Source organism: Gymnogyps californianus, unplaced genomic scaffold (genome assembly GCF_018139145.2).
Source record: "Gymnogyps californianus isolate 813 unplaced genomic scaffold, ASM1813914v2 HiC_scaffold_174, whole genome shotgun sequence".
In the NCBI taxonomy this organism is placed as follows: Eukaryota; Metazoa; Chordata; class Aves; order Accipitriformes; family Cathartidae; genus Gymnogyps; species Gymnogyps californianus.
The window spans coordinates 31,052-53,869 of record NW_026114055.1 but is presented as its reverse complement, the minus strand read 5'-3'; the positions used below and the strand labels follow the sequence as shown (position 1 = coordinate 53,869).

The 22,818-nt window shown below is 40.7% G+C and overlaps 1 protein-coding gene across 1 annotated transcript in view; it reads left to right on the top strand.

The window, feature by feature from the left end:
• Positions 1–22,818, top strand: part of LOC127028081 (transcription factor RFX3-like) — a gene marked incomplete at its 3' end in the record, with an annotated part of 75,999 nt that overhangs the window by 22,521 nt on the left and 30,660 nt on the right. Inside the window, exons 3-5 of the mRNA XM_050913902.1 lie at positions 8,791–8,865; positions 14,140–14,321; positions 15,074–15,193. Of these exons, the coding sequence (XP_050769859.1) occupies positions 8,791–8,865; positions 14,140–14,321; positions 15,074–15,193 (377 nt within the window). The remainder of the gene's footprint in view (positions 1–8,790; positions 8,866–14,139; positions 14,322–15,073; positions 15,194–22,818) is intronic.

Genomic DNA, 22,818 nt, shown 5'->3' with positions numbered 1-22,818 from the left:
ACTTGATTATTATAGTGATGTGTATAGACCTTGTTTTAGGATTATCAATGAGAAAGTAACAATTGTTACAAGGAAAAGCTATAACAGCAAACACAGTTATCACTAGTACCCAAGGCTTAATTAGCTGTGCTGAATTTAATTTTTCTAATATACATTTGATGAATTAGTAATTTCTTCACAATGATGAAGAATTTCTTCACTTGATGAAAACTTCTTTAGTATTTCACTTGGTTTAAAGCCTATAATGGCGACATTTTTGAAGCAGATAAAGTTAAAAGGTGCTAAAGAGATAGCAGATAAAAATAAAAGGAAGCAGATAAAGTTAAAAATAGGTGCCTGTGTAGATAGAGACATGGACTTCTTTTGGACATGAGGTAGCAAATGTCTTAAATTTTAAGATATCACCAAAAGCAGCCTGTTTTACTGTCAGTGAAGAGGGGTTTAGAAATGCAAACAAATATAGATAATGAATTGGAGGATGTCCATGTTAATTTCAGTACCTCAGAGCTTAAACTTCTGAGGATTTTTTTTTCCTTATGTCCTGACCTCCTCAGAACAACTTAAGTATTTTGTGTCAATTACTTGAATCATGAAGAATGTAATATTTCTTTGCCATTGACTTTTAGGAAGGTAGTTTTTCAAAGTGAATTTGGGATTGTTAAGTGTTGTTCTATGTATATACTATAAAGGCATCTGAGATTTTAATGTATATGTTCATCTGATAAAATGTTAATGGACAATAAGACTTAAACTAACAGGAACAGTTAATAAGATTGCATAAAGATTGAACATTGTAGGATTTAGTTGACATGTATAATAATCACAGTTTTGAGTTTATTATCCACAGAAAAGTTATACCCTTCTTAACCATTAATGACTATGGCAGATAATAAATTAGCATTTTAGGTGGCAAACTGAGTGAACTGATGGAGAAGTCTAAAATCACAATTCCCATAATTATCATGCTGTAATTCCCCCCATGTTTATATTAATATGTACACTGATAATTATATGCATTAGTAATTAGTAATGCAGATATGTTTAACATGTTTAGTTGGGGTTGCTGTGGGAATGATAACTTTTTTCAGTTATCAGTCAAAACATTTTAATAAATGATGTCTTTTCATATTGAATTAGTCTTTTAAAAAGAAGAAATATATGACTGATCACACATTCAAACAGATGGATGTGTTGTTCTTTTTTGTCATTTAGCACTCCAGTTGTAAATATGCCTGTAACTTCTGACTGCTTGTCCTTAGAAATGTAAGGAATGCAATTAATTCATCTCTATATGTGTAGAACATAATTTAAAATGTTAAATTTATTTTCATAATTTTTCCCAAAATGTCAAGGCTACAATTTAAAAAACAACAACACTATTCAGGATAATCCCTATTTAATTTGGGATATATGCTTAAAGGCTACTCTGAATAAAGGTGAACTTAAGTTCATGCTCATTTTTTTCCAGAACCAAAGTCTAAGTTCCTGGCCCTAACTTTGAACTTAAAAGCTTGAAGGAACATATTCTGCACATGAATAACTTGCCATTAAAGTAGCTGGCACTTCCTGCACATGCAGGGGCCTGTTTCACATAGAACACTTTGAAAGCCTGAGGACCCAAGCCTACCGGAAGCTTGAGATTTTTAAAAATAAAATACATTGGAATGAGAGAGAACCCAGAAGTAGCTGGAAGTTTTCAAAATGAGCAAGACAAATGATTCACTGTCTGGAAAATCTGCCTTGAAGTTAAGCCTCTTATTTACATGTGTCCTGGTTTTGGCTGGGACAGAGTTAACTCTCTTCTTAGTAGCTGGTACAGTGATGGGTTTTGGATTTAGTGTGAGAATAATATTGATAACACTCTGATGTTTTAGTTGTTGCTAAGTAGCGCTTATCTTAAGCCAAGGACTTTTCAGTCTCCTGTGCTCTGCCAGCAAGCAGGTGTGCAAGAAGCTGGGAGGGAGCATAGCTGGGGCAGCTGACCTGAACTAGCCAAAGGGGTATTCCATACAATGGAACGTCATGCCCACTATATAAACAGAGGGGAGTTGGCCGGGAGGTGCGGATTGCTGCTCTGGCATCAGTCAGCGGGTGGTGAGCAATTGCATTGTGCATCACTGTGGGGTTTTTTTCCTCCTTTTTTTCCCCTCTTCTTTTTTTTGTTATATTCCTTTTCATTATTATTATTATTATATTTCATTATTATTATTGTTAGTATTATATTTTAATTTAGTTATTAAACTGTTCTTATCTCAACCCACAAGTTTTACCTTCTTTCCCGATTCTCCTCCCCATCCCACTGGGAGCGGGGGGGCGGGGAGTGAGGGAGCAGCTGTGTGGTGCTTAGCTGCTGACTGGGGTTAAAACCATGACAGTCCTTTTTGGCGCCCAACATGGGGCCCAAAGGGTTGAGATAATGACAGATCTGACCAGTGTGTGTTAAAATGAAATTGTTATAAGCATTCATTGTATTAGTTTAGTAGTCGCTGGTCACAATGTTGGTTTATTGGCTCTAGGAGTTGTGGCGCTCGTTCTTAGAGTTGTGTTATGTATCACCTCACTTGCCGTATATAGTCCCTGTGCTGCTGCTTATCCCCCATAAGGTGAGGTGGATTAAGGTTTTTGCTTTGCAGTATTATGTAACACTGGTTTATGGTACGATAAGATTATTGGTCGTGGGACTAATCCGGTATTTGTACTCAGCATTGCCGTTATCTCCGTACTTCGGGAGCTATCTAGCGGAAACTGTTAATAATTACACCCTTTACCTTTTCTCCTCGGAGAGCCAATCTATGGGGGAGACACCTTCCTTCACCTTCCCCTCCTCCTCCAGGCTAATTACAGCAGTGTTTGAGAATTTTGAAAATTTTGAATATCCTTGGAATGTTGAAACTAACATGGTCCTATTGCTAGGAACTAGCATGTTCCTGAATGTGGTTCAGGTCTTGTTCAGGGTTAAACAACTATTTAAGAGTACCACCAAGACATCTGCCCCAAGGCTGGAGAGTTATGAGTGGCAGGGTGTGTGGGGTAGCATGGGTAAATGCCTAGGACGGTGGGCACCTCCAGTGTTTTGGAACTTCACCCTTGAACAAGTGCAGAATCCTGAAAAAGTAGTAGAACATTTGGCAAAAGTATGCTGTCACCCCGACAACTCCAGGGAGACACAAATCACTGCAATGTGCTGGGGCCTGGCCCATGCCTACCGAGCCCTGTTCAACACTATTCAGTACCCTCAAGGGGAAGTGAAGGTCTCTGGATCTGACAACAAAATGACAGGCACTGCAGCCCCTCCAGCCCCGGCGACAGGCACTGCAGCCACTGCGACGCCAGTGACAGGCACTGCAGCCACTCCATCCCCGGTGACAGGCACCGCAGCCACTCCAACCCCCGTGACAGGGACTGCAGCCACTCCAACCCTGGCGACAGGCACTACAGTTACTCCAACCCCCGTGACAGGCACTGCAGCTGAACCAGTGAACCAACCCATGCCGGTATCAGCTGCCCCTGTACAGAAGAAGAAATACTCAAAAAACCCAGCTCGCTCAGCGAAGGATGAAGGTGAACCAGGGTCATCACGAGAACAGGAGGAAGAGGCAGAACCGGAAACAATCACTTGATCCCTATCCCTGACTGAGCTGCAAGATATGCAAAAAGATTTCAGCCGTCATCCAGGCGAGCACATTATCACCTGGCTGCTCCGATGCTGGGATAATGGGGCCGGTAGCTTGGAATTAGAGGGTAGGATCCCTTTCTAGGGAAGGGGGCATTGACAAAGCAATTGGAAAAAAGACACAAGCACTCAGCCTCTGGAGGTGACTTCTATCGGGCATGAGGGAAAAGTACCCCTTCAAGGAAGATGTTGGATGTCATCCAAGCAAGTGGACTACCATGGAGAAGGGTATCCAGTACCTGAGGGAATTAGCCATGCGGGAGATGTTTTATTATGACCCAGACGATGCACAGTTACCCACAGATCCAGATGAAGTCCACTGCACACAATCCATGTGGCGCAAGTTTGTATGGAGCACACCATCATCATATTCCAAATCATTGGCAGTAATGGACTGGAAAGATGAAGAGGGACCAACACTGGATGAATTGGCTGGCCGACTCCGGCGATACGAAGAAAGTCTTTCTTTCTCCCTCATCTCTGCTGTGGAGAGACTGCCAGACATACTAGCCAAGAAACAGTCCCAAGAGTTCCAGCAATTTGAGGATAAGTTCTGCTTCCCACCTGCACGGACCAATATCTCAGCTATTAGGAGAAGATATTCCTCTGGGCAAGAGAGAGGAGAGAGAAGGTATACACCACGGGGTACCCTGTGGTTTTACCTGTGTGAGCGTGGAGAGGATATGATGAAGTGGGATGGAAAACCTACCTCGGTCCTAGATGCACGGGTACGTGAATTGCAAGGAAAAACAATCACAAATGAGGGTTCTTCCAGGAAAATTGCTGCTTCAGCCTCCAGTGAGCACTGTGAGCAGTGTGGCAGACTCCTGATCTTAATGAATGGACTTCTGATTTGTATTTACAAGAAGTGAGTAACGAATACTCTGACCGGGACTAGAGGGGCCCTGCCTCCAGCCAGGCGGAGGAGAGGGACAACCGGGTTTATTGGACTGTGTGGATCCGATGGCCTGGCACATCAGACCCACAGGAGTATAAGGCTCTAGTGGACACCGGTGCACAGTGTACTCTAATGCCATCAAGCTATAAAGGGGTAGAACCCATTTGTATTTCTGGAGTGACAGGGGGATCCCAACAGCTAACTGTATTGGAGGCTGAAGTGAGCCTAACTGGGAATGAGTGGCAAAAACACCCCATTGTGACTGGCCCAGAGGCCCCATGCATCCTTGGCATAGATTATCTCAGGAGAGGGTATTTCAAGGACCCAAAAGGGTACTGGTAGGCCTTTGGTATAGCTGCCTTGGAGATGGAGGGAATTGAACAGTTGTCCACCTTGCCCGGTCTCTCTGAGGACCCTTCTGTTGTGGGGTTGCTGAGGGTCGAAGAGCAACAGGTGCCAATCGCTACCACAAGGGTGCACCAGCGGCAATATCGCACCAACTGAGACTCCCTGATTCCCATCCATACGCTGATTCGTTGACTGGAGAGACAAGGAGTGATCAGCAGGACTTGCTCACCCTTTAACAGCCCCATTTGGCCAGTGCGAAAGTCTAATGGAGAATGGAGACTAACAGTAGACTATCGTGGCCTGAATGAAGTCACACCACCGCTGAGTGCTGCCGTGCCAGACATGCTAGAACTTCAATATGAACTGGAGGGGCATCCAGTACACCTGGAATCAACTGCCCCAGGGGTGGAAACACAGCCCCACCATTTGCCATGGACTAATCCAGAATGCACTGGAACAGGGTGAAGCTCCAGAACACCTGCAATACATCGATGACATCATCGTATGGGGCAACACAGCAGAAGAAGTTTTTGAGAAAGGGGAGAAAATAGTCCGAATCCTTCTGAAGGCTAGTTTTGCCATAAAACAGAGTAAGGTGAAGGGACCCGCACAGGAGATTCAGTTTTTAGGAATAAAATGGCAAGATGGACGTCATCAGATCCCAATGGATGTGATCAACAAAATAGCAGCTATGTCTCCACCAACTAGTAAACAGGAAACGCAAGCTTTCTTAGGGGTTGTGGGTTTTTGGAGAATGCATATTCCAAATTACAGTCTGATTGTAAGCCCTCTCTATCAAGTGACCCGGAAGAGGAACAATTTTAAATGGGGCCCTGAGCAACAATAAGCCTTTGAACAGATTAAACGGGAGATAGTTCATGCAGGAGCCCTTGGGCCAGTCCGGGCAGGACCAGATGTTAAAAATGTGCTCTACACCGCAGCCGGGGAGAATGGCCCTACCTGGAGTCTCTGGCAGAAAGCACCAGGGGAGACCCGAGGTCGACCTCTAGGGTTTTGGAGTCGGGGATATCGAGGATCTGAGGGCCACTATACTCCAACTGAAAAGGAGATATTAGCAGCATATGAAGGAGTTTGAGCTGCTTCAGAAGTGGTTGGTACTGAAACACAGCTCCTGTTGGCACCCCGACTGCCAGGGCTGAGCTGGATGTTCAAAGGGAAGGTCCCTTCTACACATCATGCAACTGATGCTACATGGAGTAAGTGGGTTGCACTGATCACACAACGAACTTGAATAGGAAACCCCAGTCGCCCAGGAATTCTGGAAGTGATCACGGACTGGCCAGAAGGCAAAGATTTTGGAATATCACCAGAGGAGGAGGTGACGCGTGCTGAAGAGGCCCCACTGTATAATAAAAACCGCCAGAAAATGAGAGGCAATATGCCCTGTTCACTGATGGGTCCTGTCGCATTGTAGGAAAGCATCGGAGGTGGAAGGCGGCTGTATGGAGTCCTATGCGACAAGGTGCAGAAACTGCAGAAGGAGAAGGTGAATCGAGTCAGTTTGCAGAGGTGAAAGCCATCCAGCTGGCTTTAGACATGGCTGAACGAGAAAAATGGCCAGTACTCTATCTCTATACTGACTCATGGATGGTGGCAAATGCCCTGTGGGGGTGGTTGCAGCAATGGAAGCAGAGTAACTGGCAATGCAGGTTGTTTCTGCTAGTAAGTTTTCTGATAGTAAAGAGATATTTCAGTAGCAGGTAAAGCTCAAAATGCAACTCATCAAAATTTAGACAAGGAATAATGTACAAAATGTTTAATAATGAAAATAATTACTATTGGAAGACGTTACACTAGAATATGGTGAATACTTATCACTTTAAATATAAATCAGAAGTCTTTCTGAAAGACCTGCTCTAGTTCAGTAATGCTTCATGAGATGGTTGATGAAATTATTAATGGTGAATTTTAGCGGTAATGAACACTTCTTGACCTACATTATTCAAAAAATAAGACAAGTTGATCATAATAATCATTAAGATCTCTGGTTTTAAAATCTATTGATCTGTGGTCACGGTTATATTGTCTTCAGTGGCAATATTGGTGACTTATATTCACAGATATTCCCCAGTGCCTTGTTCCCTTAGCTGTTTGTAGTGCTATGCTGTTGCCAAAGCAGGGAAGTGTTTCTTTTTTTATATATATATATATATAAAAAACTTCTTAATTTACGATTTTAAAGGATTGATTCTTTGAACAGGCCACAAAAACTTGTCTCAATGAAGTGAGAGGGTAGTGTAGTAGCTGGAATGAGCAGCAGGAGGCAGGACTTCAGTCCTGTAGTATTGCTGTAGACAAGGTATTGTCAAACAGTGGAGTAAGATTCAGAATTATGATTCAAATTATGTATCATGTTATAATATCATGTTAAGATGGGAGAGTCTATGGTTGCAGTATATAGTAAGTTGATCTTAGTATGATGAAATCTTAACCTTTTAATTTTTAGCATACTATATCCTTTTAAATTTGACCTTTTCTGTCAGATTGAATAGTTTGACCTAATAGTATTTTCTACTGAAGCAAGAAAAAAATCTGGATTTAAACATTATTTTTGTAATATTGAAGTATATTTTCTTACATACTAATCAGATACTTATATGCTTTTATAAAAAGGCTTATATTTCTAATATTAGACAGTTGTAAGAAAGACTTCCTTTTTCATTGAGAATTACTACAGTAAAAATACTATTTGATTAGCTCATAAAAAGGGGAAAGCAAATTGTATTTATGCACTAATTGAAATATAATCTGAAATATTTTCCAGTTTTGTGCTGTATATTGAGTGAACTCATTTTAGTAGTGTAATTTACCAGCATAAACTCTTTGGATAATACTGTAATAATTAAAGAAGGATAGCGAAGACTTATTTAAAAACTGTCTACAGGGGGAATAAGTGGTTTTAAATGTAAAGATGGTTTTCCATTGCTTTTGTGTTTTTTCCATTTAATGTGGCTAATTATGTGCCTTCTTTTACTGTACATCCCATTGTCTCTATCACCTTCAATGTTTTTGCTATTCTAGCTCTGCAGCTAAACTACAGTTAGATTGTAATTTTATTTTTAATGCTGTCATTATAGAATTAATGAAAAGATGTATTAATATGGGGGGAAGAATGGGAATGGGTATGGTTGTCTTTACACATTTGTATTATGAGTAATATTACTGTATAATTAATGGTATATAATACTTTTTCTTTTAAAAGTATTATTCTGAACCCATCTGATTTTTTTTTTCTTTTTTTAAGGATGGATCTTGCTGTCTGTGTAAACCTCCAATTTTCGTTTACTTTGAGAGCTCTGGATATTCAAAGAATGCTCTGACAGGCTGTAGGGGTGATATCCTGTCCAATGAAACTAATGGCAGAAAACCTACTGAATGATTGAGATTTTACTCCATGGTTGCAGAGAGGAGAAATTTTGTTTCTAATTCACATTCAGAGTGTGCACAGGTCTTTCTCAAATACTTGGAGGAAGAAACGTTGAGGCCTTTCTTAGGATTTTATTCTGGGATTTTTTTTCTTTTATTGAAAACATTGATTGTTCAGCAATTTTTACTCTTTGAAATGTAGCTTACTGGTAAATCCACTTCTCTTATTTCATGAGCAGGGAGGAAGGTAAATTGGACTTTGAAAATGGGATCCTGCAGTATATATGCAAGCAAAATGTCTCCCTGACTTCACTGGGGAGGTTTGCCTTCATGGGGACTTCAGGATGAGGCCTTTAAGTAGAAAATATCCCTTAGCCATGACTGAACTAGATACTTCTGTTGAACTTAAGGCAATCAGAATTTTTCTGATCAGCCTTTTTTACTGTCTTGTCTTGAGTCATTTTTTAATGGCATCTATTATCAGATTGAAATGGCGATTGAGACACTGCAAAAGTCTGATGGTCTTTCTACTCACAGAAGCTCTCTTCTCAACAGCCATGTAAGTTGTCTCTTCTTTCATGAAAGCTAATCGCTTGCTTGTTCTGCATACTTAGCCTGCCTCTAAATGTTTGCTTTAATTTATTGCTACTTTTTGCTTTTAATCTTTCCATTTTAGTTGCTTGTAAACTACATCTTCTGTCACTATATTTTGTCAGGTTAAGTGTCATGACATCTTGTAGAGTTCATTTCTTTTCTAGGTTCTGTATTGTGTTAACACAGCTTAACATATTTGCCTGTTCTGCAGGTCCTAATGTAAATGTAAAAATAATAATCAAATAATTCTTAAGTAGTCTGGGTTTGACATTTTAAAATAATTTTCTACAATTTGTGTACCCGATATAATAATTTAGGAGCAGGTGAAGGGGGAAAGAAGCAGCACACGCTTTGAATAAAAAATATTCTTTAGATTTCTTTTTAAGTATTTCTATTATTCTGAATAAGTTTATTATAAGATAAGAATGCTGAAGATCCATTTGATGAGATAAAAAAAATTAAAACAATCTGTTAGTCTTTAATGTTTTATTCTTCTGCCTCTTGCTTTGTTCTGTCTTTGCAAATCCTGTAGTTAGGAATTTTCCATAAGAGAAAGATGAAGATGTTTGCATAAAAAGATGGTTGCAAATATAGTGGTAAAGCCATTAAATATAACTTTTAGGTAAAGGAGAAAGGCTCAAAGTTTAATCTTCAGTTTGTTTTTAAACACTGCCAGTCTTTCTTGAAATGTTACGTAACCATTTTTTTCTTCAGTTTGTATTTTTTAATGCTGCTAAATTTCTATACATACTGCATCCTTTTTGCCTCTCAGCCTTACTAACCAACATAAACTTACATATTTTTTCAGATTCTTGTATTCATTTACGACAGAAATGTAAATATTGATTGTGATATGAATGTATGAGTATATTGGGTAGAGGCTATACACTTATTTTGATTTGTTGACATCCCCTCCCCCTCTAAGAATGTGGTAATATGGAGGTGAAAACAAAAATTGTTTTGTCAAAGTTTATCATCATGGTAGAAAAATACAGCAGGAGCCAGTACAATTTCTTGGAAGAGAATTTACTTTTCTTAGAAAATGCTAAAATTGGGTGAGGGAAATTGAATTCTGTAAAATCTGAAGAAGGACTTTTAGATAATTTTGGATGTTTTTAAAATAATTGTTTTGATGTTAAGACAACCTAGAAATATGCTAAAATTATTTTAATATCATAATTAAATGGATGATAATTTTTTTTGCAAAATGCCAAAAATCTGTCTTAAAACTTAGATATACAAAGAATTGATAAGTCTGCCTTGAATCTGACAAGGAAGTCCAGAATCTTCACACTGAAAACAATAAGAATTAAAGGACAAGCTTTTCTACATCAGAAAACTGTATTCCCCTATTTCCTGTGTCATGCACTAGTTAAAAGATCATGGAACAGATCCTCCTGGAAGATATGTCGAAACATATGGAAGACAGGGAAGTGATTAGAGACAGCAAACATGGCTTCACCAAGGACAAATCATGCCTGATTAATCTAGTGGCCTTCTACGATGGAGAGACTGCATCGGTGGACAAGGGAAGAGCCACAGATGTTATCTACCTAGACTTCTGTAATGTCTTTGACACGGTTCCCCCCCAACATTCTTACCTCTAAATTGGAGATATGGGTTTGATGGATGGACTGTTAGATGGATAAGGAACTGGCTGGATGGCCACGTCCAAAGAGTTACAGTCAATGGCTCAATGTCCAAATGCAGATCAGTAATGAGTGGTGTCCCTCAAGGGTCCATATTGGGACCAATACTATTTAATATCTTCATCAATGACATAGATAGTGGGATAGAGTGAGTCCAAGGAGGGCCACAAAAATGATCAGAGGGCTGGAACACCTCTCCTATGAGGAAAGGCTGAGAGAGTTGCAGTTTTTCAGCCTGAAGAAGAGAAAGCTTCAGGGAGACCTTATTGCAGCCTTTCAATATATAAAGGGGGCTTATAAGAAAGATGAAGAGAGACTTTTTACCAAGTCCTGTAGTGACAGGACAAGGGGCAACAGTTTAAAACTGGAAGAGGGTAGATGTAGATTGGACATAAGGAAGAAATTCTTTACTGTGAGGGTGGTGAGACCCTGGAACAGGTTGCCCAAGGAAGTTGTGGATGCCCCATCCCTGAAAGTGTTCAAGGTCAGGTTGGATGGGGCTTTGAGCAACCTGATCTAGTGAAAGATGTCCCTGCCCATGGCAGGGGGGTTGGACTAGATGACCTTTAAAGGTCCCTTCCAACCCAAACCATTCTATGATTCTATGAAAATATCTTCCTAATAATGAGATTTGCATGTCTGTTATGGTAGTCTTAACCTGATGTTTCTTAACTGTTTTGAGGTATTTTCAAAACTACTGAAAGACAAATAGAGGGATCTATTGTGAAAAAAAAAGACCTCCATGCATCTTGCTGTAATAATTGTTCTTTCCTAGCCTCAGTCATTTTGGAAGAAATTAATGGAACCCAGATCAAACTTACTGGATGTTTTCCCTATTTTTAAAATGTTTATTGAATTATGACTCAAATAAGGACAGTAAATATGGTTTTAGTCCTATCATCTTCCTTAAGCTGGCATTTTGTTGCCTAAGTTAATACCTGTTCATTTTTTCATTTTCCTCTATTTTATTTCCTTTCCTGATTTCTTTCTGCATGCGATTGACTTAACTAATTTATAATCTAATGTTTTCTAAATATTGAAGTTTCATTGAAGTTGGTGTCAATTTACCCGTTCTGTGTAAACCATTTCATACCATTCCAATGTTGTTAATATTATAAATCAACAAGTCAGAAATCAAAGTCTGGACATTTCAATTTTAGAATTAGATTTCTGCAAATACAAAAATATGTTTAAGGTTGTTTGCAATAACTTTATCATGTCTGCAGATTATTTACCTTTTTACATGGTATTCAGCTATTGGCACTCTTCTTTCCAGGCTGTAACCTACCAAGTAATCACTTCAAGTTTTTGTTATTGAAATATCTTCACCCTAGAGCAAAAATCCTTATTTTGTACTTATCTTGGGTTTTGCTTTCCCATTGTTGGCTAATGCCAAGCTGTTGTTGAAAGAATATCTGTCAAATACAGATCATTAGTAAAATGCACTTAAATGATTCCTAATAAATTATAATTCATCTGGAAAAAAGTCTAATACTATATTTAGAAGTTAACTGAGAAATAATTTTGTTTGCTTGTCAATCATTTTTTTCTTTTTGAGATAACATAGAAATAGCTCATATTCCATAATCTAATTAGTATAGATTAAATGGAAAGATTGAATGATATAATTAAGATATACTTAGGTGATTAGTGAAATGGTTTTGTTAATACACTCAAGTAAAGGTAAAAGTTTACAATAATATTTTTCCTAGGCTTTGTTTCAAAATTGTAAATGCTCAAGATAAAATACATTTGTGAATGTTAAGACTTTTAATAATGCGTTTATATCTACAAGTCGATATAAGGATGATGAACTGCACTTTTTTGTTATGTTTATTTAAAGTGCAACATTATCTGCATCCATCTTGGAACCAGTTAGATCTTGCTTCTCCTCCATCTTTACATAGAGCTCTTGTTTAGAAACCTAAGCATGATAGTTCTGGTGATGTTTTCTGTAAGAAAGTAAACATGAAGACAGTCTTTGAAAGGTCTGGAGTAAATGTTTTCCTAATTTTTTTTTTTTTTTTTTTGCATTTTTCATGTATTTTGCTTGGTAAATTGCTCACAACTGACTTAAACAGAACTGTATGTCCAATATATTCATTATAATCTAAATTTTACTAGTAGTTCTGCAATAAAGAAGGGTCAGAGTGGAAACATATTTCATGAGTAATGGGCATTAAAATATTGATATTCATGTTCTTTAAGTGACAAGTTATATCAAACATTAGTAGAACAGAATTTGTTCAGTGTTCTATTAGTAAATAACTCTGCAGAGTAGCCTATTAAATGTCACAAACTTTGTATATCTTTTACTGTACTTTAAACACATATCTTGGTCATATTAATTGCTTTGGTGGACTAAATTGAAATGGATTATACAACTGTGTGAGGCTCCAGCATATTGGAATAAAATTTTGTTCCAAATGCCAAAAACAAATCCATGGCTTGGGGATTTATTCGATGCTCAAACTAAGCCCAGAGTTTTGGTAAGATTTGTGAACCTGGAAAATTTGGATGTTCATGCTGATTTATTTTGGTATAGTTACTTTAAGTAATTAAGTAAGTAGTAAATGCAAGCAGAAAACAAAATTTGAGAATTATTCAAGCTGAAATTAAAGGGAAATTCCAAGGATATGAAACCATGGGGGGAGGGGGGTGTAAGCTAGGTAAAATGTTAGCATCCCAAGAAAACTGAAACCACAGAATTTACATATGACCACTATAAAAATATTTCCATTTTATTCTGTTGTTCTCCTGTACTGTTAAATGTCATTAAAGTGACCATTTTACTTGGGGTTTGTGTGTATGTTAGTTACTATTTGTTCTATACAAAGGTACAATGATGTATTAGAAACTGTTTGCCTACATACTTCCAAAATTGCTCACCAAAATTCTAAGTTAAATTACATGGAAAAAAGAAAAGAATACTAATTCTGTTCCTTGTTGAAGTCAAAGGCAAACAGGATACAACAGAAAGGGATTGGACCCATAATATTTTATAGATGTACCAGTTATTTTTCATGTCATCTAGATTGCTTGTTACCTTATATTTGATAGTTTCTTCTTTGTATTTGGAAGAAAATAAATCCTATTCAATTAAATGAAGTACTGGGGTTTTTTCATTTGTATTTTTTTAATTTCAAGTGAAGAGAAATAGTATAACATTCCAGAATTAAAAATGTATTAACTTACTCCTTTTAGTTTTTTCCTGCAATTAATATAAATTACATTGATTACTTTATTTCCTTGGAGTTCCAACAATTTGTTTCCAAAGCACAAATAACTTCATAAAATGTTGATGTATGGTACTGAATCTGAAATATTTTTAGAAGTGGAGCTATCTGAGGTCACAAGTGCAATGAGTTTTGTTATTTCCTTGTAATTCTAAAAGATACTAAGGCATCATGGCATATCTAGCATTGAAAGAGATTTAAAGAGATTATATTTGCTTGAAGAACAAAGTCACTGTATTAAACAGGCCTTAAGAGTGGTCTAAAAAATATCAGAGGTCTGTGTTGTACAATTAAGATTTTTTTAGTAGAGTAATAATGAATTTACATATGTTCACTCTTTCATATTTGATATAGCTCCAATGGCTTTTAGACAACTATGAAACTGCGGAAGGAGTGAGTCTCCCCAGAAGTACCCTTTACAACCATTACTTACGTCATTGTCAGGAGCACAAGTTAGATCCAGTCAATGCTGCCTCCTTTGGAAAACTCATACGGTCAATCTTCATGGGATTACGGACCAGAAGACTGGGAACCAGGTTTGCGTTAATGAAATCTTAAAGTATAACAGAAAATATCAATAATAATTGTGAACGTGAAGCTTGTATGTTAAAAACAAGCAAGCAAGCAAAAAATATTTAAAACCGTACTGTTAAGGGAGTTGCCAAATCCAGTGGACTTCAGGACCCAGGGGACTCCTGATCTGCTATAGCCAGATTCTGTGTACTCTTAAGATCCAGATATCTTCCATCTCAGTCCAATGGATGCAGCTACTGCTGTTCCCATTTGCAGGTGCAGCTAGTAGTGAGACCGAACATGTGTTTCAAAGATGCAGATAAACACACACATGACACTAACACAGAGCAATGCATTTACCAGCACCCAAATAGACACCAATAGCACTCACATAAACATAAATGCAGATAGCCCAATTCTGTTCTTCCTCTCCAGCTGATCAGAACTGAAGTTGACTAGTGAAACATACACAAACCCTCACTCACTCACAAGCATACCCCATTTATGGAATTGTTTTATTCACCATGACTGCATAAGTCATTTATTTGGTTTTTACTTTCCTTATTCTATTTAAATGGAGTCCAACAGTAAAGTGCTCGAAAATATAGTTTAAATGAACTGATTTCCAGAAGCTGGTGGAGTTATACCAGTTTTATACTAGAGTGAGAGAAAAGTCAAGACTAACTTTTATGTACTGTTTTCCAGTCAAGGCAAATTGTGAAGTGAGTATGATGTATATGCATAAAACTAATGTTATTTTTGTTCTTTCATAAAGGGGGAACTCCAAATACCATTATTATGGGATTCGTGTCAAACCAGATTCTCCCCTTAATCGGCTACAAGAGGACATGCAATATATGGCTATGAGACAGCAACCCATGCAGCAGAAACAGAGGTACGGTGTTAAATGAAACTACTTTTTGATATTTCTAGTTCTTGGAGACTTACCTGTCCTCATTTATGTGGCAAAGTTGAACCTCTAACGGAAATAGTTTAATTTCTCTTGTGAAAAATAAAAGTTTGTCAGATCTGCAGTTGATATCGCTGGAGTCCAATATCAGTAGGCATGAGAGAGCACATACCTAAAAATTCATAAATTTTTAAAAAGTGATAATAAAAGTAAAATATGATTCAATTCTTCTGAACAGACACTTCTTGGAGGTCTTGGGTTATTGTCATGGTTTAGGCCCAGCCGGCAACAAAGCACCATGCGGCCGCTTGCTCACTCCTCCCCCCTTGGTGGGATGGGGAGGAGAAAATATAACGAAAGGCTCGTGAGTCGAGACAAGGACAGGGAGGGATCACTCACCAATTATGGTCACAGGCAAAACATACTCGATTTTGGGGAAAAATAAACCAATTTAATTTGTTACCACTCAAATCAGAGTAGGATAATGAGAAATAGAACCATATCTTAAAAACACACCTTCCCCCCACGATCAGCTTTGCTCCCGATTCCTCTACCTCCTCCCCCCACAGCGGCGCAGGGGGATGGGAATGGGGGTTACGGTCAGTTCATCACGTGTTGTTTCTGCCGCTCCTTCCTCCTCAGGGGGAGGACTACTCACACTCTCCCCCTGCTCCAGCGTGAGGTCCCTCTCACGGGGGTCAGCCCTCCACAAGCTTCTCCAATGCGAGTCCTTTCCATGGGCTGCAGTCCTCCATGAACTGCTCCAGCATGGGCTTTCCCATGGAGTCACGGCCTTCTTTGGGCCCAGCCACCTGCTCTGGTGTGGGATCCTCCACGGACTACAGGGGAATCTCTGCTCCACCGTTAACCCTTCATGGGCTGCAGGGGGACAGCCTGCCGTCTCACCACAGGCTGCAGGGGAATCTCTGCTCCAGCGCACCTCCTCCCTCTCCTCCTTCACTGACCTTGGTGTCTGCATAGTTGTTTCTCTCACATCCCGCTCCTCTCTCCACTGCAGATTTTTCAGCAGTCCTTTTCCCCTTCTTAAATATGCTATCACAGAGGCATTACCACTGTCGCTGATTGGCTCGGCCTTGGCCAGAGGCGGGTCCAAGTTGGAGCTGGGGAAGCTTCTAGCAGCTTCTCACAGGAGCCACCCCTGTAGCCCCTCCCCCGCTACCAAAACCCCACCACACAAACCCAACACAGTTATTTTCCCACAAGCTGGAAAAAAAAGTAATAGGAGCTTTGGATTTCAAATTCTGTTGTTCATTTTCATTACTTTAAGCAGCACGTATATAAAATGATAGAAGAGCTTGTGATTAGGTTCAGCTTTGTGTTGATTTCCTCCTCCTGGCAAGAACTGATGTATCAAAACCCTGGACTTAAGGAGAGAAGACTTGGGCCTCTTCTGGGTTCTGCTTGGAATAATCCCATGGGAGACAGTACTACAGGGCAAAGGGGTCCAGGAGAGCTGGTTGATTTTTCAAGGATCACCTCTTCGAAGCTAAAGAATGGTCCATCCCGACATGCAGGAAGTCAAGCAAAGGTGGCAGGAGGCCTGCATGGATGAACAAGGAGCTCCTGACAAAGCTCAAACATAAAAAGAAAGTATACAAGAGGTGGAAGCAGGGTCAGGGAACCCAGGAGGAATATAGAGACACTGTCTGAGTGTGCAGGGATGGTGTTAGGAAAGCCAAAGCCCACCTATGAAGGACAAGAAGATGATTGGAAGTTGTCAGCATGGATTTACAAAGGGGAAATCATGCTTGACCAACCCAACAGCCTTCTACAATGAGGTGACTGGCTCAGTGGATGAGGGGAGAGCAATGGATGTTGTCTATATTGACTTTAGCAAGGCTTTCAACACTGTCTTCCTGTCAGGGAGCAGCGAGGGCTGGCTTCTCCCTAAGGGATGGGGAGCTGGGAGTCAAGCACCATGATACGCATGGCAGGGGCCTCGCCAGCCTGGGCCCAGTCTTGCAGTATCCAAGTGAGGCGAGTAGGGCAGACCTGGAGATGGTAGTCAGATTCAACCAAGAGTCCAGATCATCAGACAAATTTGTGGTGATGAGGCAGGTCCAAGGTCAAGCCAGAAAGCCAATCTATGGGTTGGGGTCCAGATCAATGAGATCCATACCAGCCACAGGCATGACTGTGGCTAAGCTAGAAATCAGCAGTCCTACAACATAGGGATCTTATCAATGTGTATAAATACCTGATGGGAGGGAGTAAAAGACTGAGCCAGACTCTTCTCAGCAGTGCCCAGTGACAGGACAATGGGCAATGGGCACAAATTGAGAAACAGGAAATGTCATTTGGTTGGAAGGCACCTCTGGAGATTGTCTAGTCCAACCCCCCCAGCTCAAAGCAGTATCAGCTAGAGCAGGTTGCCCAAGACCGTGGACAGTTGGGTTTTGAATATCTCTAAAGATGGAGATTCCACAACCTTCCTGGGCAAACTGTTTCAGTGTTCAACCACCCCTAGAGTAAAAAAAAAAAAGCATTTTCTTATGTTTAAGCAGAATTTCCTGTATTTCAATTTGTGCCCATTGCCTTTTGTCCTTTCACTGGATGCTAATGAAAATAGTGTGGATCTGCTTTATTTATTCCATCCCAACAGTATCTATATAAAGTAGTTTTGAAGATCTTTGTTCATCCCCTAAATCAGTTCAGGTGTGCAAAGATTTCAGTAAAATATATTTCCAAATCCCAGTCATTATAGATGAAATGCAGAGAGCAGGGAACTAGATTGACTGTGTGATATATACAAGGTGAAAAACTTAGTACTGTCTCTTTTCTGTGCAAAATCAGATATGCCAATATACTTTTCAGAAAAGAGATGTTTATCCAACAGAAAAATTAGAAATTTTCATTGAAAAAATTGGGAACTGTTGTGGTTTAAGCCCAGCCGGCAACTAAGAACCATGCGGCTGCTCACTCACTCCTCCCCCCCCCCCCCCCCCCCCCCCCCCCCCCCCCCCCCCCCCCCCCCCCCGGCAGGATGGGGAGGAGAATCGGAAGAAAAAGGTAAAACCTCGTGGGTTGAGATAAGGATAGTTTAATAGGATAACACAAGGAGAGAAGAAGTAATAATAACAATAATACTAATAAAAGAATGTATAAAGCGAGTGATGCACAATGCAATTGCTCACCACCCGGAACCTGATGCTCAGCCCTTTCCCAAACCGCGATCCCTCCTCCCCCCCAGCCAGCTCCCCCAGTTCTATACTGAGCATGACTTCATATGGTATCAAATATCCCCTTGGCTAGTTCAGGTCACCTGTCCTGGCTGTGCCCCCTCCCAGCTTCTTGTGAAAATTAACTCTATCCCAGCTGAAACCAGGACAGGAACTCATGAACCAACTGTTATCTATGCAACATTTTGTGTAAAAACTGCCAACTTTGAAGTTTTTGACTTAAATTTTTTTGATGGAAAACTAGACATTTTAAAAGCAAGAGTAGATATTTTCATAATATTTTTATTACATTGGAATATGCTTATCATAATAGTAATTTTAAACAAAAGTTTAAATATATATATAATCCACCAGTATTTCTTATTCTAACGTTTAATACAATTTTGCTGTTCTCTAGCATGCAGAAATTTTACTTTTTATTTCTGTTGATATCCTTATTTTGCAGTTTTTAGGATACAGTTTGGTCAGATTTTCCCCTGAAATGTGTATGGGGGGGAAAGCTTGAAAATATCCATATATTTGCTTGTTTATTTTAATGCAAATCAAGATTCTCATGTATGTACTAGACCTCAGAAGTTAGGGTTTGGGGGGTAGGGGAGAGGATAAAAGAGCCACACATAAGAAAAAACAACAAACAAACAAAAGCATGCATTAAGCTGCATTGCATTTTTTTAAACACTGTGTATTTCTGAACTAAGACTTCTGCCACAGTTATGAAGCATGCTTAGTATATATTTGAGAAGTTTGGTATATATCTGTATATTTGTATAAAATTTATCTTACAGCATTCAGAACTCTAGCATGTTTTAACATGAGATAAAGGACTTAATACTATAGTTTGAATCATTAGAAGTAATCTTTCTTATTTTCCAGTTTTATTAATGTTTCTAATTTTATTTAAAAACTAAAAAAAATGTTTTAACATCTGTGCAATAATTCTCTTATAAAAAGACATTCATAGCAAAGAGAATCTAAGAATCACAAATGTTTCCTTCTCCCTTCTGATTACTCAAATTGGGAAATGTTATTTATCTTTTGTCCTTTAGAATCAACTCTCAACTGTGTTAGCTTTTTCTGTTCAGTTGCATCAATTTTATCCCTCCTCCATCAATCACATCTAATTGGACAGACACTTCTAGTTCTTGACTTCTTGACAGTGTAGGCTGAATTTATGCTACAGATCACTTTTCTTCATTCTTTCTTAATTTGAAAGGTCATGCAACTTTCCTACTTGTGTCACATTGTATTGAGTATATGTAGCAAGGTTTTGGTAGTGGGTAAGGGGCTGCCCTGTGCCGGACACAGCTGGTTCCAGATGGCTCGGCAGCAGACCCAATGCAGGCCAAAGCTGAGCCAATCAACAAAGTTGGTGGTGCCTCTGTGAAAACATACTTAAGACAGGGCAAAAAACACCAGAGACACAGAGGAGGAGGGGAAAAAAAAGAGTGAGAAACAGCAGTACGAACACTAAGGTCAGAGAAGAAGGAGGGGGAGGAGGTGCTCCATGGTGCCGGAACCAGTATTCACATAACAGCTTGTGGAACAGACCACGCTGGAGCAGTTGGATATTTCGTGAAGGAACTGCAGCCCATGGAGAACCCATGCCGGAGCAGAGGAGAAGTGTGAGAAGGAAGGAGTGGCAGAGAGATACTGTTATGTACTGACCATAACACCCTCCCACCCGCCTCCTTGAGCTCATTGCCTCACTGAAGGCATTGCATGTAACCTGTGGCAATAACAAGGGGGGAGAAGAGGAGTCTGGAATGAAGGCATGAAGCTGAGCCTGGGAAAGGAGGGAGGGTGTTTTAATATTTGTCTTTTTCTTTCCTGCTACCCGAATTAGTAATTACATTTTTATTTTAATTGGCGATAAATTAACTTAATTTTACCCAAGTTGAGTCTGTTTTGCCCACAACGGTAATTGGTAAGCAATGTCCTGTCATTATCTTGACCCACGAGCTTTCTTGCTCCTGTTCTTCCTATTTTCTCCACCTGACCCACTGGGGCGGGGGGGTGTGAGTGGCTGAGTAGGAGTTTCACTGTTAGCCAAGGTTAATCCACCACAGACCTGAATATATCCAAAGACCTGCTAGAGGTATGCTTGTGTTTGGTGTTTGACATGGGCCTGAATTCAGGGTCTGAGATGTCAGGCATGAATTTCAGTTGAGTGGCAACAATCATTGAGCTAATTCAAAGGTGGTGCTGCTAGTTGCTGTGTCCCAGTTGTGGTCAACATGAGCTATGGGAGTGCTACTTCTCTGTTCCAATAGGAAATAAAAAAAATAGTAAACGTAAACTACAGATGACTGTTGCTAACAGTCCCATCTCCCAGCTGAGACAGTAGCTTGGACACAACAGACACAGATCAAGAGATTTAAAGCACCTTTGTACTGGAATAGAAGAAATGCACAGGTAGGGACTTGCCTCACCTATATAGGTAATAGCCCTGCCTTTCAACTGGAGCTGCTGTATGGCTCAGACTTCCAAATGGAAGGCTGGTTTGCCTTTGACATACTGCTGCTAGGTGGTTTACGGGAAGGAAATGCCAGGATGTTTAAATAATTGAATTCACAGAATCACAAAATCACAGAATGGTTGAGGTTGGAAGGGACCTCTGGAGGTCATCTTGTCCAACCCCCCCTGCTCAAGCAGGACCACCTAGAGCCAGTTGACCAGAACTGTGTCCAGATGGCTTTTAAATATCCAAGGAGGGAGACTCCACCACCTCCCTGGGAAACTTGCTCCAGTGCTCAGTCACCCTCACAGTGAAAAAGTTTTTCCGTATGTTCAGAGGGAACCTCCTGTGTTTCAGCTTGTGCCCATTGCCTCTTGCACTTTCACTGGGCACCACTGAAAAGAGCATGGCTCCATCTTCTTTGCACCTTCCCTTCAGGTATTCATATACATTCATGAGATTCCCCCTGAGCCTTCTCTTCTCCAGGCTAAACAGTCCCAGCTCCCTCAGCCTTTCCTCATAGGAGAGATGCTCCAGTCCCTTAATCATCTTGGTGGCCCTTTGCTGGACTCTCCAGTATGTCCATGTCTCTCTTGTACCGGGGAGCCCAGAACTGGACACAGTACACCAGACGTGGCCTCACCAGTGCTGAGTAGAGGGGAAGGATCATGTCTCTCCACCTGTTGGCAATGCTTTGCCTAATGCAGCCAAGGATACCATTGGCCTTTGCAGCAAGGGCACACTGCTGGCTCATGATCAACTTGCTGTTCGCGAGGACCCACAGGTCCTTTTCTGGAAGCAGCACAACCTTCTGGAGTATCAGCCACTCCTCCCAGTTTTGGTGCTGTCTGCAAAGTTGCTGAGGGTACACTCTGCTCCATCATCCAGATCATTAATGAAGATGTTAAACAGGACTGGACCCAGTATTGACCCCTGGGGTACACTGTGAGTCACTAGACTTTTTGCCACTGATCACCACCCTCTGGGCCCAGCCATTGTGGTGGGTTGACCTTGGCTGGCTGCCAAGTGCCCACCAAGCTGCTCAGCAGGACAGGGGGAGAAAAATACAACGAAATGCTCGTGGGTCAAGATAAGGACAGGGAGATCACTCAGCAATTACCATCACAGGCAAAACAGACTCAACTTGGGGAAATTAATCTAATTTCCATGAGGTCCTTTCCATGGGGTGCAGTCCTTCAGGAACAGACTGCTCCAGCGTGGGTCCTCCACAAGGTCACAGGTCCTGCCAGAAAACCTACTCCTGTGTCGGTTCCTCTCCATGGGTCGCAGTTCCTGCCAGGAACCTGCTCCAGCGTGGGCTCTCCACCGGCTGCAGCTTCCTTCAGGGCACATCCACCTGCTCTGGTGTGGGGTCCTCCACGGGCTGCAGGTGGATATCTGCTCCATCATGGATCTCCATGGGCTTCCTGGGTACAACCTGCTTCACCATGGTCTTCACCACGGGCTGCAGGGGAATCTCTGCTCCGGCGCCTGGAGCACCTCCTCCCCCTCCTTCTTCTCTGACCTTAGTGTCTTCAGAGTTGTTTCTCTCACATCTTCTCACTCCTCTCTCCCAGCTGCTGTTGCGCAGCAGTTTTTTATCCTTTCTTAAATATGTTATCACAGAGGTGATACGAATGTCTCTGATTGTCTCAGCTTTGGCCAGCAACGGGTCCATCTTGGAGCCAGCTGGAACTGACTCTGTCCGATATGGGGGCAGCTTCTGGTGTCTTCTCTCAGAAGCCACCCCTGCAGCCCCCCTGCTACCAAAACCTTGCCATGTAAACCCAATACAGCCATTCAGCCAGTTCTCAATCCATCTCACTGTCTGCTCATCCAGCCCATATTTCATCAGCTTCTCCCCTCATCTACCAGGCCAGTCATTTCATTGTAGAAGTTTATCAAGTTGGTCAAGCATGACTTCCCTTTGATGAATCCGTGCTGACTACTCCCAA